We start from the raw sequence: 18655 nt of genomic DNA on the forward strand, positions 1-18655 counted from the left end.
AATACAGTGTTCAAAAGTGGATAAGGTGAATGTGTATTGCCAATCGAATTTCTGAATAGATTACAAAAAATGAGCTATATTGTTACGTTTCATTTCACATTTACTTGAGAAGCCAAACAGTTGTTATGCCACCAATATGAAGCTTTTACCATGTTGCCTATTACTGTCGTTTGCCAGCAGCATCATTATACTTCACCATTGCATGACTCATTACCATGAAACTTGCATTTTGTTTTACTTTACATGTGCAGCATAGTTCCCAAAATATTGCTTAATAGAGCATTACATTTTTGTTATGCTTTAATAGCCAGATGCATGCTTTTGAACACAAAAGACAGATCCCCTGTAGAGCCTTAACAGACTGTTGGAGCGAGCACTATTAGTGAGCGCCTATAAAGGCCGGCACAGCACACAAGGGGGTGAGTGGACCAACACCATGGCCGGCCGCTTATGTCTCCCCGGTGCTGATGTTTACAGACTGCACCAGGCACTCGTTCCAGGCCAAGTCGACCAAGGGAAGGCTCAAGACCAGTTAAAATATTCGCCACTGTTATTGGTTGTGAATGGGAATCGAACTTCGGTCACGCGGCTGACAACTGCATTCGCACTCCCCATACTTTTGAACAGGCGCCCGATGTTTCACAGAGGCACATGCATCCTCAGTCGTAAGAAGACACGGGCGGTGGAAGAGCTCTACCTTGCTTTCAAATGTGGTGTGAGAGACGGAGAGCTGCACGAACGGGCTGGGCTCAAGGTTGGTGCCCTTCTTCTTCGGCTGGAGACCCGGACACGCATCGCACGCACGTACACGTCTCATTAGGCGTTTGCAAGTCACACGTGTGCGAACGAGCAAATGTGACAATACACAACGGAGACTACGAATTCCCTTTCAGTCTGGACAGAACGCCGGGAGGGGGGCGGGGACAAGTTTTGCAAGTAAACGCACTTAAGGAATGCATAGCACTCTTGGTGGCAGTGAACCCAGCACCACACCTGGCCTGCCTGTGTTCTCCCAATGTTGATGGTGACATATTGCACTCGGTATATATTTATTAAAGAAAATCAACAAAGTGGAGACCTCAGGCTGTGATCAGATACTAATTGCCAAGGGTCAAGCACACCTCACATGTGCACACGTCACACATGCAAAAGATGGACTCTTTAACAGACTGTTAGGGCAAGTGCTGGTAGCGAACACCTATGAAGGCTTTCATAGGAAGAGCCTATGAAGGCCTTAATACATGCACACACGGTGTCACAAACGTCAACAATGATACCATACACATGCACACACACCCACACGCATGCACTGGGATTGTTCAAAACTATTAATTAATTAATGCAACCCTAAGTAATACTACTTAATTAAACATTTAACAGCAATCTCCAGTTACATCCTTAATGTTATGGCAACTAAAACATGTATGTAGTCTAATAACACATTACAAGACTTCGTATATGAAGTTCTAGTGCCACTCATGACCAAATCACCCAGAATGTACCCCATCTCATTACATTTTTGGAATCTAAGCAGGATTGAGCATATAAAACGCTTGGATGGGTGACCAATGTTTAGCAGAGGGAGTGCAGCAAGGTTATGCTGTACTTCTAAGCGTTCATGTTTATGTTCTCCCCGTCACCAACCTGCACGGACCAGCAGAGTGAAGTATGGCAAAATAGCCCCGACGATCCGCACGGCGTGGGGATAGCATCATCCAGCAGGGGATTTAAAAAAGGACTGTGCATATGCGTGATCTATAACCAGTATTTTTGTAATGTGGTATAGGAATATAACTCTTTTAAAACTGACACAGCATGAAGCAACACGAATGCCAAATACCGACTTTGTTTTCCAACATGGTGCGTTATATAATGCAGATGACACACAGGTTTGGAACATGTAATTCGCTGGGTGATTATTTTATTAATATCTGGTGAGTCACTCGACTATCGCCATATCTGATTGAGGAATGTCACGATTTATAACGTGTTTGTTTACTGTGGGGCTTAGAACACACAAATGCATTACCATTGCTCCTTTCCAAAGCACTTCCACGGAAAGTGGAAATTGCATGGTTATATTAAGCAAATGGAAGTTGACAGGTCCCATATTTTCAGTGATGGGCCATTGTTCGTTAATATCAAAGACATCACCAAAACTGAGGACCTGTATTGAAGCAAGCAGGGGCAGAGAGCTGATTAATGCTGGTCGGCTTGTTCGTTTAATATCCATTACTATATACATATATATGCGTGCGAGTGTGTGTACATCTCCGGAAGACCCTGGCCCTGATTAGCAGGGAGGAGGCAGTACAGCATATGCAGAGCAAGACCAAGAGACTCCAGTAAATACAATTGTTACTCCGCTATTAAAATACACCAGCAAATGTCAGCAAGTAAAGCAATGCAAAGAGAATGTAAAAACGTGTCCAGAAAGCAGCACACTGTTGCGTTGATGCAGCGCGAGTGGTTCCAGCAGTGGAAACCCACCTACTCATTCAGCACACAAGTCACTACGCGCAAACAAAATAAAAAAACAAGCTCCGCATTTCCCAGTGAAAAGCAAAGTGGCCAGGAGGATACGAGGTGCAGTTACTTCTGGAAGATGGTGGCACACACACTCGAGCGTTAGTGGAAGGTAGCCAGCCTCGGGTGAGAGAGCAATTCACATCGCCAAAAGCAATGGAGTTGTGAAACCAGCTGCCCAGGAACTGCAAAGCGATTTAAAAGCACACCGTTAATGAAGCAAAAATGGAATGGAATTATGACACCCAAGAGGTGGATTGTGAGATGTTTTAGTTGATGATCGTTAGCGGTTACCTTGACAGACATATGTGCGGAAGGCTTCTTACTGACATTGAATTCAAACTCAAACAAATTTCGCTGTTATTGAAGAAAAACAATGGTGTTAATTTCATGCGGTCAGACAGAAGGTCATTATTTGCAAAGCATTACACAGTGCACCTGAACACATGCCGTGTCCAAGTGAACTCCGTGTCAAAGGCTAGTAGGCATCAACACAAGCTGCTTCACACCACAAAAGTTAACACGCTGTCACAACATCACAGTGCAAAACAATGCACAGTGCCAGGAGGTAGCAGGGTTTAACACCCTCCTTACACACACGCTTGTCAGAGACCTGTTTGAGGCCGAAGGAACAATTCTGCAAAAAGCCTCTCCCGGGGTGGTTACATGAGAGACAAATACAATGTATCACAAGCACGTGTGGATTTTCCACCTTTGTTGTTTCCTGCTGAAGTTCGTGCAGATCAGTGGCCAAATTGTGCATAATTACAAAGTGAATACCACTTCCAAGTAGACATCTTTCATTGCGCTCCAACATAATTCTGCTGCTGGTATTTAGCACTGAGAACCACGTAACACGATCATGTTGCGCAACGCGCACGCAAAATCAACACATTGAGCACCACTGGTGTGAGTAATACGAGGTGGAAGCTTAGCACAGAAACAAACCATTCACGGCAAGATCATAAGCCACAATCGAATTGCCAAATACAAAAAATATCTGTTGAGTAAACACCGGTCAGATAAAAGATAGTTAGAGGGCATGTAAATCTGTCAGACACGAGTCGGGTAAAGGAAAACCACTGCACTGCATGTTGGAAGTGAATGCTTTATTCCCATGACCCAATTTTTCCGGTCCAGACCTTGTCTGTAGATACATCTGAATGTGGAAGGGGCTTTTCCATGCCTTCCCAGGCTGGCGAAGGAAGCCCTCTGCAGCGTCCACTCACCTTTAATAATACTGGCTTCAACCTGCCGTCAAACCCATTTACCCAGGCTTTGCTTCATGTTTAAGAGATGAAGTGAGTAGACCACCATCAATAATTCTACATACGTCCTTGTACCATCTGCCTTGCAAATCCTTATTTTGTTAAAGGTTCCAATTGCCACTACATATTATGAAATAAATTATAAAGACATTTTAAAAGGTCAGAGTCTTAATGTAAGGTTAATTGTGGTTCATGTTCAGACCAAGCCATGTGAAAAGGTTAGGCCAGTTTTGGGACTGGTCAAATGGAAATTTAACTATTGCTAGGGTCCGGACCCAGATATGTCATGGGAATTAGGCTAGGGAGGCTCGGGACTCACAAACAGTGCCTGTGACATGCTGCTGGTATTCTCACAAAACACCAGGCCGGACGCTCGCCGGCCCTGCAAGTAGCCACAGCCTAATGTCCCAGCAAACACACTCTTAGGTGTGTAGCAAAGGAAGGTGGACGGGAGACACAGGTAGGAGGTGGGGACCAAGAGGACAAATTAGAAATGAGGTTACACGCTTAATGTCTTTCATAGAATGCCGCAAAAGAACAACACTCGAGACCAGAAGGCACCATCAAGCAGAGGCCATGCCTACAACAACACACGTACCCCTTTTTCATGGAACACAGCACTCAGAACTCACTGCTTGTGAATGAATGCAAATTTTCTTACACATCAGTACTGTTAAACTGCATAGGATTATACACTGTGCACACATCTAAGACTCATTCACTAAATGCACTTTACGTAACTTTAAATATTGCTGCGACAGTGATTTTACGGAATGGGTTAGATCTAATTTTGTAGACGTACACCTGAGATGTCTTACACAAGTTTTAAACATTGTTCATGAGAACTAATCGAAGGTAAATTAATAGTCAGGCACTCAATTAAAGAGCTCCAATCGTGTCACAGAGACGTTGCTCCCAACATTTGGGAATACACAAATGCAGTAAGTTGCAAGAGCCCTTGTATGGAGCGCATAACTGTGACTTTAATCATTTGTCACGTGGAAAAATATGGCACAACCGACTTGGTTTTTCAGCAAACCAGAAAACTTTTGCAAATGTTGGTGAACTGAAACAGAATAGCTTTGCATTTAAAATTATGAGAGATATTTGTTGTTTTTGCTGCATCATCCTTTAAAGTTAAAATGGGAATTTGTGACACTCGTGAAAACGTTCCACGACAGGTGTGAGAGAGCGAGCTGTGTGTGCGGAGCAGGACTTACCGGCAGGTTCCGTGCACAGTCAAGGTACACGACGAGCAGGGCCGAAGAGAGCCCATCGTTGGCCTGACCTGGGCCGGCACGAATGCTGCCCAGAATCTGCGAGACCACACGCACTAGTTTAGACAGGGCAACGCCAACGGCGGTGCGAAAGCTGTAGCACTACCAAAAAAACATGTGGCACCCATTTGATACCTCTCAATGGTGTTCAAGCTCAATTCTGACCGCTTTCTTTTCATTGCCTATTTTAAATGTAAATGTAGATGTGTGCTCACGTTTTTGTGCGTGGAGAGCGGTAGTGTAGCGCTTGGCACACTGCGCCCCGTTCCCGGAGACCAGAGTTCGATTCTCGCTCACGGCCAACATCATTGATGAAAATTTGAACAAGTCCCATTCCTCCCCTAGATCAACTGGGCCTCAAATGATTACCTGATGCACCCGGGCGATGTGTAAACATTGCTACTACAGAAACAAAAGCGGTCGGACGTGGTGCTGGCCATCCACCACCTCGTGTACCATGCCAGCCTTCATTAGGTGCTCACTAACAACACTTGCCGCAACAGTCTGCACAGGGGATCTTTGTCTTTTGCCTGTGAGAGTGCTAGGAGTTCGGAGTACCTCGTTCAGGCTGCTGGCATCGGTGAGCAGTGAGAGCCACTCCAGCTTGAGGTGCAACTGCCCCGTGTCCACCTCGTCCAGCACAAACCACTGCACAAAAACACCACCACAAATCCTTCGCATACACAGCCAGACCAACAGCAGCACCTCAGCCCACACGCCAAGCTAATCAACCCTACATTAATCCACAAGCCAATACACCCACAAGAGCTGCGTAAATATCCCTCACAAACTGTGAACATCTCCAGAAATACATTTCACCTATGCGATAGGATGTGTGCAATGTTGACTCACCTCATCCACAACACGCTCCTTTGCCACCTCATTCAAGTCAATCGTCAGACTGAAATACAAGAGTAAGGAGGGACAGGCAGTGTTTTATAAGTTGAGTTCATGGCAGAGAATATGTGTGGTGCAACGGAGGGAAGGGCAAGGACCATTGTCAGGAGGAGGGATGCTCTTACCTGCCCAGAAAGTCATCCTTGTCAGGGTCCTCGTCAAACAGGGTGGCCTCCAGCTCCTGGCCCGGAACCTCATGCACAATGGCCTGCAGGTGCACATAACAAAGATCCTCCTATTTGAAATTTGATCAAGTACAACAGAATCAAATGATATCCCCAAAATTAAATACAACGACTGTACAAATAACACCGACTATAAAAATGTGGCCTTACGTGGTGCTCTCCACACCAGATACTTTTTGTGCCACCATGACCTTTAATAGGTGCTTGCTAACGTAGACAAGTGAGGACAACCTGCTGTTTCTCATACCTCATAGACCTCGTTCCAGATAGGGTCCAGGTTTTTTTGAATAGTCTTGCTCTGGAATCTTTGCGGGCCCACGTGAAGCACCGTGTAAGGATCAGACTTGCCCTTAATCATCCCTTTCAAAAGGTTGTCCTTCCGTTCCAGGTCACGTGCCCCCTTCAGGTGTATCCTCAGCACACCCTGCAGATGTGAATAACCGTACAGAGACTCAGGCATACGATTACAACTTGCATGCACCACCATGGTCCTTGATATCTCATACAGTGTGGTTTAAAGTTTTGTTAATGATTTGTTAAATTGTACAATTTCTGTGAACACTCAATACTTGAAGCGGTCCTTTAACTTATTGTATTTACAAATTGAACCAGTTTTAATAAACCGTAAAAACTACCAGATGACGGTAGACATCTGGCACAAAATGGTTTAAGCTAAAGCGTGATGCCACGTTGTCTTTAATGTTCACAAGGCAACAGACCACAAGCATTGGTAATTTCCTGCTCATATACTGGGTGGCTGATAAAAACAAATAAAGACCAAGCAGAGTAACTCAGCATAAATCCTGCCGACAGCTGTTCACCTCCAACATGAAAACGGTTTACGGTATGAGCAATGGTGCCAGACAAATCAAACACAAACACACGACACAATGACAAAGAGTGTTACTGGAAGGGTGGAAGGGTGGTTGGCAGTTGGGCTGAATATTCGGAGCAGTATGGAGTAAGAGGCGAGGTTCATTTAAAGGTGGGGTTAAAAAGTCAACTGTGCCTTTGAACAAATAGGCATTTAAAAGTGCTGTTCTCTCCATTATTGGAGTCCGCAGTAGTTAGCGCACTGCGCTACGACCCCAGTGACCGGAGTTCGATTCTCGCTTAGCAGGGCCAACACCAGTGACGATTATTTGAACCGGTCCTGGGCCTCCCCAAGGTCGACTCAGCCTTAAAGAAGTACCTGATGCAGGTGTGGAGTAAACATCGCCACTGGAGAGACAAAGGTGGTCGGGCGTGGTGCTAGCCACCCACCCCTTCGTGGATAGTGCGGCCCTTCAGAGGTGCTATTTGTTAACAGCACTTACCCAATGTGTCTAAGGCTATAAGGGGGCTCTTTAGTGTGGAGTCCACATTTCTTTGGTGAGTATCAATCTGACTATAGGAAAATGCATGCTGCTTTCCCACAAAAAGTGGTGCTCATTTTATAGATCTAGGGCGCATAAGAAGCCAAATCGACTTTGGATCACAGTTGAAATTAAGACATTCATATTGCTAGCACTGCTGCTGGTGTCAAATGAGATAAATCAAGTGGCTGGGAGGGCTGGGTATAAGGGTCAGAGACAGCTTACCTTGGGGATAGGAAAGCGGAGTTCCGCAAGCTCCAAGTCGCCCACGATGGGCACTGTGAAGCGGTTGGGCAGCACCATGAGATTGGCGATCTGGTCGGTAATCATGGAATCCGACATGTTGCTGGAAAAATGAACAGTCAAACACGAGCTTACGTGACACAGAGTTCAAAACGAGTCACATTTCTGGGATCATAATTGACTGCGAACGGGGCGTTAAATGACTGGGTCCGCAAAGGAGTTAATACAAGCTAAGTGATTATGTAAGGAGGCAACATCTGATTTGGTCACTGTTTACATTTCCCATCTACCCACTACACCAGCGGTAGCCAACCGGCATCTCCCAAGCCACATGCAACTCTCTAATCCACCACATGCGGCCCTATCGAAGGGGCATAACGTAGAACATACTGCTATCACAGTATCAAAGAATAATGAATGTCTCCCGTGCTGTGCCGAAAACTATTAAAATATACACACCTATATATACCACTTAGCTCTTTGCAAAACTCATAGCTACGTTTTGCCTCTTGCTCTGTTAGAGGTTGGCCACCCCTGCACTACACTGGATCAGGCCTGAGCTGGGTTGGCCTGCTCGAGGTCTGGCATGAGTTGTATTGACGCCATCAATGGTAACCAGACTTACTTGAGCCCTGGGATGTCTAGCAGATTGGTCAGTCCTGTCCAGTTGATGTTCAATTGCTGCCACAAAATAAGGATAAAGATTACAATTATCAAACCACTGATTCAGTTACAAATGTCACGTCATTTTCATTGAAACAATCAAAACCACAATTGTTCTCGACATTCAGGGTTAACATGGTGCATTATACCAACAACGAGCTCGTAACTTACCAGCACAGGTTAACTCATACTTTTCATCACCGTGTGTTCCGATAATACCACTTTTTGAACAGAAGTTAAGCTCAAAGCTCATGTTACACAATGACTGATTAAAACATCGAGAGTATTTAAAACGACAAAGTTGCAAGAGAGCAAACATCAATAGAGAATTGTTGTTAAAATGAAGAAATGAATTCTAAAAAAGAATCTACATTATGCAACTTACATTTTTAAACAAAATATTTATTTCTGAACTTTTTTTGGAAGAGTATTTTGCAATGTGTAGTATTTGAACATCCTCCTTAAAATTATCAAAGAAAATTCTCCCAAGATTTTATTTTTGAACATTAGTTCATTAATTCAATATTACCACCCTCTTGTGCCACTATTGAGTAATAAGCATATTGCACTGCTTCCAATCAATAAAGTTCAGTTGTCAACTCTGGGAATATTAACTGTAAACGTACAAGTGGACAAATGATCATGGGTTGAAAAGTACAAAGCACTTAATAACTCCTGTGTCAATCAATATTCAAAGGAATTAGTTTCACTTTATGCAACGAAGTTGAGCTCCTGGGTCCATTCCACCAACAAATAATTTGCGTCTCATAATTTAATTTCATTGTCAGTATAAACCTACAAGAGCCGTGCACATTCCAGAGAAAGGGTGTGGCCGTTTCCTGCCCACAGCCCTGATAACGGAGCAGTAATGATCCCCACTTCACTGCCCATGAACGCACGCATGCCACCTTAACATCCACCTCCCTGCAGCCACACTGAGAACGTGTACAGTAAAAACCTTCATCACTCACATATATACCATTACCTACCCATCATTCTAAATAGAATTTTAAATAACACAGTTTTATTGTAACCAGCACTCGGACCACAAAATCGCATTTTTATTAAACAATTTACCCACACACTTGGGAGGATGATTACAATGCCCCATAGTAGTGGAACTGCCTATTAGTGACTTTTTCATGAACCAATTTATCAATACATAATCAGGGAAACATGAAAAACAGAAAGAAGTGTGGATATCCAGGCCCACGCAAAGTTCAGGGTTTCACACGTAAGACTCCCAATGAGAGAGGGGCATTCTATTGTGAGACACCCTCTCTTCTGGGGCCTGTATTCTTGAAGGTAGTGAGAAAAATTGCCTGAACATTCTCACTGCTTCCAGGTACAGAAGAGCGCACCCTGCCTAAACTCGAGGCACCTTCCAGTGTGGGGGAACTCACCGGCCGGCGGATGAAGAAGAACGTGAGCGCTCCGAAGAACGGCACCTGGCTGATGAGCGGCTCCAGGATGACGCGCAGGGAGCCGTGGAGCTGCACACACACAAGCAAGTGCGTACGGAAATAAGTTCAGCACAAAAAAGGGGCAGTTGCTCCCCCATGGACATTTTTAGATGGATGTTGCATGTCATGAAACACTCCCGAGATTTTCCGCAAAGGTAACGATGTAGATCAACATTTCAAATGTGTTCATGTTCATGTTAGATACATTATATATTTTATCATTGAAAATAAATGTATATGCAGTCCATTCTTTCCAAAAATGAGTGGCCTAATTCCTGTGCAACCAATTTGCACCACTGGCAGAGTGCAGCCACGTTCAGAAAGATCGTCCGAAATGTGTCACGTACAGAAAAGGAGACCTAAGGCCGATCTCGAGTGACCACCGACACTGCACCATCACTCGCTGATCCCTGGCAAAGCAACTGTGGACTTTCCACCACAAGGAGCAGAGAGACCAACAGAAATGAGTAACGCCCAATTGCCATTGAGGCAGGAAGGTGTTTTGATTTGTACAATTCTTGCTCGATGGATGCTAATATTTATTAGAATAAATTGTGATAATATAATGGCAAACGAGTGTTTTCAAATTTACTCAATGGAAAACCAAGGCGATTATCGAACATTATCAAGCACATAGACTAATCTGTTGCCTTGAATATTAGTGCAAGAACTTTTAATGTTATATTATGACTTGCACAATCCAATTCATTGGTATGCCATGAGCAGCACTCGCCACTGCAGTGCAAAGCAGCTCCACGACGCTCAAGTGTACAGTCTGCTGTGGCCATGTGACCCTTAAAGAAGAATGGCATTGTTCAACTGCTGTCATTGTGAAGTCATGCCAAAGGACAAAAAATAGCCAAACTGACAGTCAAAAGCTTTATTCAGAAAAAAAACCTAAGACAGGGTTTAAACCAAGCTTTGTATGTTTAACGAAGCTCCAATAAAAACATGCCTCTCTGCTGCTTACCTGTACTTGCTTGGCTCCAGCATTGCAGAAGTACTTTGGGATTTCCACATTGATATCACAGTCACCGACATAACTGAAATACAATTTCCCCCAACAACCCGGGTAAAGTTCAACTTTTGCAAACTACACACTCAGCTTAGAAACTGGTTATATCTAAATCAGTGCATCCATATAGAATGAAACAAAGGTTTGCCGATTCTCGAATGTTGTTAAATTCCGGTTTACGTCAGCTGTGCAATATTCGTGAATAAACAATCGCCTGCTTGAGCTACATCACGAACATAAGAATTTCAATATATAATAAGTAAAGTGGGTTTCTTATTTATATTTAACGGGAATCCAGTTAAGTAATGTCAACATTATACCAATAACAAAAAAAAACTATGTGGATAAAATGACAGATTTTCCAAAAAATCTAATTGGTTCTGATATACATTGCTCAAATTATACGAGTAAAGAGTACACTGAAGGAGTCATTTAAATCCATTAAAGATATATGCAGCATATCCAAATAATCACATTAACTCCTTATTCACCAAACATACGACCTCAATTATACACTGCAGTTTAGCAATGGGACTTTGAAAACTGTGCAGTTTAAATAACAACTGTGAGCAGTGAACCACATCCCTTTCAATTGTGGTCCAAGTTTATTTGGACCACTGCATTGTGCAGAGTTTACACAGCAAGCAGCTCATCCTGCATTTACACAGCAAGAGTCTGCACTGTGCTCTCTGTAGACACTGCAGCTATGGTGCTGGGCCATTCACTGTGCTCTGTCACTACCCTCCCACATGCTGTCCGACACTGCATTTCCTTATAAAGGCATTATTCAAAGATTTCTAATCCCAGCCATTTCCCATGCTTACAATAAGTGTGTGGGTGTGTGTTGATGCAGACTCGCACACTCACACACAAGTATGTTTATAACTAGTTAAATACCCAATGCAGCGCAGCAAATACATGCGCACACAAACACACGTGCACTGATTTTTCTGTGTTGATGTTTGAGCACATGACGGCAAGCCAGTGGCTTAGTCCTTACAAAACTACTTCAGACTGTTTCCATGTTAAACTTGACATTGAATAAATGTAACGTGATTAGTGCAATAAAGTGGTTAAATTTCTAACACAAACACATGTTATGTAAACGAAAACACAAGAGGCAGTGTAAACATACGCCATAAACACTTGTTTGGAATACATTACTTCAGCATAAAATGCGACTGGAGATCAAGATCTCAGTGTTGTATTTGGAAGGGAAACGCTTTACTGTGCGTATTATTATTTTTTCTTCTCATAACATTCCCATTTGAGGAGCTATCAAGGGCAAGGAACTGATGTAGGAGTAACATGTGAGCGATCCACCCAGAGTGAACAGAAGGTGCCACACACACACAGGCACGGTCGTTCCGGGTCCCTAGAGTAGGGAGTGGCCCTTGGAGGGGGAGGGTTAAATGGCACAATTATCCGAGAACCAGTTTATATCCTTTTATGCCTTAATTCAAATTTAGTTTCTCAAACTCAAGCCTGAAACAAGATGTATACTGTATTCCATTTCTATGCAATTTGAAATTTCAAAGTTACTCTGGACGTATCGTCAGCAAGGCTTCATGCACCTCACAAAAAATGCATCAACTTCACCTATTTTTAGTCGACCGCCGAGAGATTATTCCACGTGTTCACTGCTGGCACCGTTAACTTGACAAGACACCGAATCTTACAACTGCACACGCAGTGGCTTCACTGCTTCACATCACCGTGCGTATTCCCAATCATCAAATGATACAACCAAATCTAAAATGGATTACTATAATTAAAATATTTGCAGTTAAGAGGGCAATTTCAAAATGCCAGCATAGTTGAAACATGTATGAGTAGGATCACGCCTACTTGTGACAACTGCAACAACCACTTCGCACAAGGACCACTTCACGCATTTGTCAAAATGTATCAATCAATATACCACAAATTAGAGACGCTTATCATGTAGACGCTTATCAACGTCACCACAAACATGTGTTCAACAGGAGCAACAGACGATGTAATGCTGTTTTCTCACTTACATATACCGCACCTGCAATTGTTTTTTCCCCTATCACGGTAATTATATCGGCAATTATCAATCTCACCATGACATTAATTTAGACTGCACACAAGCAAATGTTGACTTGAGGTTAAAGTTGTATTTCTGGTCATCAACAGATGGCTGACAACCACTATAGGCAGTAAAACTTAAGCAAATCATCAACTGCAGCAACCGGAGATACTACATAGCAATGAAACAATACCAACATAGTACCAGCAGGCCTAAGAAAAGCTGCGCACATTTTGACTAGAGTTACTCAATACAGGGGGATAACAATAGCACCGCACCTGCCCAGCAATACTCAAGCGGGCCCGCACTCAACGAACCCGAAAAACATTCCACTGCCACATGTACTCCATGGAACATAAGCTAACCTGAAATCCCTGCATGCTCGGCGACATGACATGCGCGCCCGTGCAAGGCTTGCACGAGCGGACACGTGCACAGATATAGCTCTGGCACGTACACTCCGACAGGCAAAGTTTGCCATGGCAAAATCCCTGGCGCGTCATGTTTGCGATGACCAACCTGATTTGCAGGTCAAGGATAATCTGCCTCTTGTCCACATTCTGCGAATATGTCTTTATTCCAGTCACCTTAAATGGCTGAAAAAGCAGACACAATTATTCGTGAAGAAGTAGAGTACAGACTCAGTGTCATCAGGCTATGTTATTCAAATACTCTGTAAGTAGAATTTGTATTTGTTTTATTGTTGAAATATCCTATGTACAGATTATTTGGCTACTATAAAATCCCACATATGATGATAAGCCACTTCGATGTGCTATCATAAGTGGCCAAGTTGACTGAAAAATAACTAGTAGCTCAGTGGGCTTCACCTGGTAAATAAAATAGTTTAGTTTAAAAAAAACTATTAGGATAGAACACAATAAACTAAAATGTTACGCTTGTGCATTACTCTGAATAATGTCAAGTCAGTGTATGCAAGCCACCTAAAAATGCTTGACCCATCGTAAGAACAAGTCAATTAATTTAAATTTCATAATGCAACTGTGATCCCTTGTCCACTGCACATTGACAGAGGAGTTTGGGGCGATGTTAAGCACTTGATGAGCAAAGGTCAAAGTCAATGTTGGTTTGGATCGACAAAGATCAGCAGTGGGGTGTGGCAAGCAACCTTCTCTCCAAAGTGGAGCTTGGTAAAGGTGAATGTCTTAAGGTAATCGGTTGATCCACGGACAGCCGGCTCAATCGCCTGCCGGAACACTCCTTCCATGTAGCGCCCAAAGAAAGGCCACACTTGCACCAACACCTGCAAGGCACACCAACCACTCCACTCCAGCACACAGCAGCTGTACAATCAGATAAGATACTCGGCTTTCCTCGTGTCATTCATTTTTGTTCCTATTCTTGGTTCTTTCGGTAAAGTCACGTAGAAGGGAAATAATAACAAGAACAGAGCTGTCGAAAAGACAGCGTCCTAATGACGCTGTCTTTCCGACAGCTCTGCTCTTCACCGGAGGACGGCTGCTTGCGTTGTGGCCGAAACGTCGTGAGAATCGTTACTGTTAAATTTATTATTTCCCTTCTACGTGACTTTACCGAAAGAACCAAGAATATGAATCCCTGCAGTCACGAAAGCTTTAAATCGAAATTTAAAATCATTTTTGTTCCATTTGATCACTCAGGTCCCTCTCCTACAGGAAAACAAGACATCACTCATGAGCACCAAAGGTAAATTGATATTAATGTTATAAGGCATGTCGTTAAGAAGTCACTATTACAAGACTAATTATGGGACTTTTGTGAAAAGTGCTAGATTAAATTATACTGATTATTGTGAATGATGTCATCAGAGAAGATCCCATACATTCACTTTCTGTGCAGCCAGTGCGGCGGAATGCAATGTCACAGCGGCTGGGTTCAGCACTCCGCTCCCTAATGCAGCATCACGTGCTCTAAACATGCATTTGTGCCAACTGGTGACACCGTGTGCACATGCATCCGCGTGTGTCTGTCATGTAATCGTACTTTGTTCAGCCATTCCACTCGCTCCACATCTGGGAATTGCACCTGTAAAAACAACATTGGCACAGCATCAGCATTGCATGAATATTACCGTCCTCCTAGTAAAACAACTCTCACCAGCTCGCATTACAAAACAGTGACTACATGAAAGTTAAATACTGTATATGACCACTGATGAAATGTTCTTTAGTCTGACATTTAAAACATTCAAGTGAAGAAAATAACTAGTTTGACTGGCTTGATGTCCTTTATTAAAACATGTGCCATTCCAATGACATACGACGTCTTTTAAAAGAGGTGTTAAGCAAACCACAGTTAAGCAATAATTCCAATTTGATGTGTTCAATGTCCACGACAGCAAATAGGTTACTTTAGCAATTTCCCCGGAAGATGCCGGGCAAACTGACCAAGTGGTGTGTCATGAGGCTGCCACATTTAATACATCGCGTATGCCAAGTCAACATTATTTCATGCATAATTTATTACTATGCTTGTGTACCCATAAAAATCTCCTGCGACTAATGACTTTTTTCAGGAGGGTCCCACCAAGCTTAGTGAAAAGGAATTTGGGGGTAAGATTTAATACATCGGGGCACTAGATACCTGAAGCAACCACATTACGAGACCTGTATTCTGATTGACCAATACATGCTTAGCGGTGCCAAACGAACTGCTAATTACAAATGTAAGCACATGTACTCGTGTAATGTGGTACTTAATCTCTACAGCACTACTTGATGATTGACACTAATGTGTTAATAATAAGGGATAATACCATATTAACGATTTAAACCATTAAGTGGCCAATGTAAAGTGTTTAATGTTCAGGGTCACTTCTCTACCGAGCACAACAACCGATAACCACCCATTTGAACACTTTGATGGCATTAAAGAATGCAGTCCATTTTCAATGGTCAAACAAGCTGGAAGTTTAACAGCAAGATCAACAGAAACTTCGGCAAGAAACGGAGCAGCGATTGTTTTCTTTCAAATGAAAACAGAATGCAACTGCGGCAGGCTACACCTTTCGATTGCAGCGTACACGAATAACGTTGCACTGTATTCAGTAAGTACTGTATTTCTGACACCAGTGTAAGCTGCCACCACTATACTATGTTTACGCTGCGGGCCCACCTTACAGGGACTTGTCAGTGCTTGTCTTACACAGCATCAAACAACGCGCTGCATTCGTAACAGCTCAAACACGACCCCGCTGTGATGCATGTATGTATGTGGAACTTCTTTCGCAGCGTACATAGCCGACCGTGCTAATCGGAGGTCCGGGGAAGGTCAACAAACTAGACACAAAAAACAGCTCTAAAGAAATTAGTTTTCAAAAATAAATGTGTTACCACTGCAATACAGTATTGTGCCAAGGAAATTCTAACTCAAAACAGTAGATTACCTACAGTATACCATCACATGGAGTACATAGGATACTTTAAGAAGAGTATGTGACCACGGCTTAATAGAAGTACAGTAATTATTGCTGCTTCAGCTGTCAGAGATTAAACAGACGTTGGTTGGCATGCAGACTATCCCCTACATTCTGGCCACTGCTGCTACACGAACTTCATCAACACAAATGAAACCAGCCAGGCAAAGCACTATGCTCCAAGACAAATGTGTCGGCCGGACACGGGGAGCATTGTCGGGCCAAAACATGATCGAAGATGTTGATTTGTCCATCCAGTTGCAAAGAAGAGTGTCTCACTTAGTCATCCACACCCTCAGTACAATCTCTACCTCATCAAAAGCGCAGTCTTCTTGGGCCATTTATATCCACGTGCTGTATTTACACCAGAGTGTGCGGTTACTGAACAACCACAGTAACGCAGTCGTTTACCCACCTAATGTCGTAACCAATATTACGGGCGTGTTCCTCTGCATCCCTTATTGCAAGAATTTTGTGAATAAATTATTAAGAATGTCTATCCATGAATAAAAAAATGTTGCGATTAAAAACGATTCATCTAGAGGCATATTGAATATGTATAAAGACGGATGCAAATAGACAACATTCTGGGCAATGTCCCTTCATAGAAAATAGGACGTATGTACGTAGTCCCGTCAACTCTGCATTATGTGCTGATGGGTGGAAGAAGGCAGGCGGGCGTGTTTCTTTTGGAGCGTGCGCGTGTTGTGTGGCGTGCCACACTCATAACGGAAAATACGACCGACCTTGACCTTCTTTTTTAGCTGGTCCTAAACCTTTAAACGTGTGACCATGAAGGCCCTCGCCATGCTCACATGTCTGTTGTGCGATCATGAAAAGTCACATGAGCGGCCACAATGGAAAAGACCTTTAAGAATTCATCTCAGAATAACGTATTTGAGATACGCGCAGAACTACTAATGACAGTGCATAACGGGGTAGGGTAGCGAGTGACCTTGCCATGATCACGTAACTTTCAACTAAGAGCTATTCCACCACAGACAGGGCTGTTCAATCAGCACAAACGAGCCACAGTACGGGAAATCAAACAGAAGTAAATCATCCCGCTTGGGCGACACATGCACACTGTCTAGTTATGTCTTAACACATTTGCTTCAATGTAGTGGATATGCACCGTCTCGCTCGTATATTTTCAATGGCACAATCTCAAACAGAATCTACCACATTGTGTTTACATGTACTTTTGAACATTTCAATGGTATGGCAGTGTTCATGGAAGCTCTGGATAGATAATTTTTGTTTATATTGCACCGAATTTGCAACACCCAGACTGTGCTTGCTTGTTAAACCGCCACAGGCCAAACAAGAGGTTCAACTCATTGGGTTGAATTAGAAACACAGTATAGTAAAACGATACCCTGTGATACGTGGGATTATTGCAATTGGAAAAGCTGGATTTGAACACACGGGGTGTACAGCTCACGAAGGAATATGAATGCCACAATCTTTACAGCTGTCCTTACATGTATCTCGCAGCGGGTTGTGCACACACTGGCGTATACACGACCTTTAATACAGGCTGAGATACACTGCACGCACAAGGCCATTGTAAATCCACCCTACGTAATGATGGCCGTGGGGAATTTATTTACAGTTTCCCTGACGGTCAGTGCAGGTTGGTAAAGGCGGGGAGCAGATATACAAGGGGTGCCACGGTGACGAGAGGGTAACTACCTCGCCTGGTATGCAGGAGGTCGTGGGTTCATTCCCTACCCTGACGCCTGCTGTATATTTGGAGTTTTTACGTGCTCCCCGTGGTCGCGTGGATTTTTCTCCGGGCCGTCTGGTTTTTCCCTCCACATTTAGAAACAAGCGTTTAGAGTATTTCGCTGCGATAAATTTCCACGTGATAAACCACTTTGCCGAGCTCCCATTTGTGACCAGATCGCTTCCAAAAAAGAGATTTTTAGCTCAGTGGGCCTTATCTGGTAAAATATAGTTTAGTTTTATATGGGAGGATGCAAGTACAAAACAATACTTTATTTTGTTGCATTGGCCAAGACTGTCCATAACGTAGCCCCTCAAAAGCCCATAACACCTCTTTCGCATGGTGTTCACCCATCCAAACACTATCAAGCCATGATTAGCTACTGAGATTTGCTGAGATTGTGTGAACTCTGCGTGATATGACCATGAGAATAAATTATCGGGGTGTTGATGTAGCCCTAGCGGAAGCGCATTCACCACTTATTTCATGGGTTCATGGTTCGATGCAAACGGCTGCCCTGATTATTACTCGGAGTTTATCGACCATAAAAAGACACTCCGTGTGCT

General features: G+C 43.3%; 1 protein-coding gene across 1 annotated transcript in view; it reads right to left on the bottom strand.

Annotated features, from left to right (window-relative positions):
* LOC144934478 (extended synaptotagmin-1-like) overlaps positions 1 to 18655 on the bottom strand; it is a 47689-nt gene that overhangs the window by 26878 nt on the left and 2156 nt on the right. The window contains exons 3-16 of the mRNA XM_078860282.1: positions 14929 to 14970; positions 14075 to 14209; positions 13465 to 13541; positions 10848 to 10920; positions 9818 to 9907; positions 8377 to 8432; positions 7734 to 7854; positions 6401 to 6577; positions 6094 to 6176; positions 5924 to 5972; positions 5630 to 5719; positions 5015 to 5110; positions 2821 to 2883; positions 698 to 775 (exon numbers count right to left, since the gene is read on the bottom strand). Coding sequence (XP_078716408.1) covers positions 698 to 775; positions 2821 to 2883; positions 5015 to 5110; positions 5630 to 5719; positions 5924 to 5972; positions 6094 to 6176; positions 6401 to 6577; positions 7734 to 7854; positions 8377 to 8432; positions 9818 to 9907; positions 10848 to 10920; positions 13465 to 13541; positions 14075 to 14209; positions 14929 to 14970 — 1230 coding nt within the window. The remainder of the gene's footprint in view (positions 1 to 697; positions 776 to 2820; positions 2884 to 5014; positions 5111 to 5629; positions 5720 to 5923; positions 5973 to 6093; positions 6177 to 6400; positions 6578 to 7733; positions 7855 to 8376; positions 8433 to 9817; positions 9908 to 10847; positions 10921 to 13464; positions 13542 to 14074; positions 14210 to 14928; positions 14971 to 18655) is intronic.

This window comes from Lampetra fluviatilis, chromosome 1 (genome assembly GCF_964198595.1).
Source record: "Lampetra fluviatilis chromosome 1, kcLamFluv1.1, whole genome shotgun sequence".
Lineage (NCBI taxonomy): Eukaryota > Metazoa > Chordata > Hyperoartia > Petromyzontiformes > Petromyzontidae > Lampetra > Lampetra fluviatilis.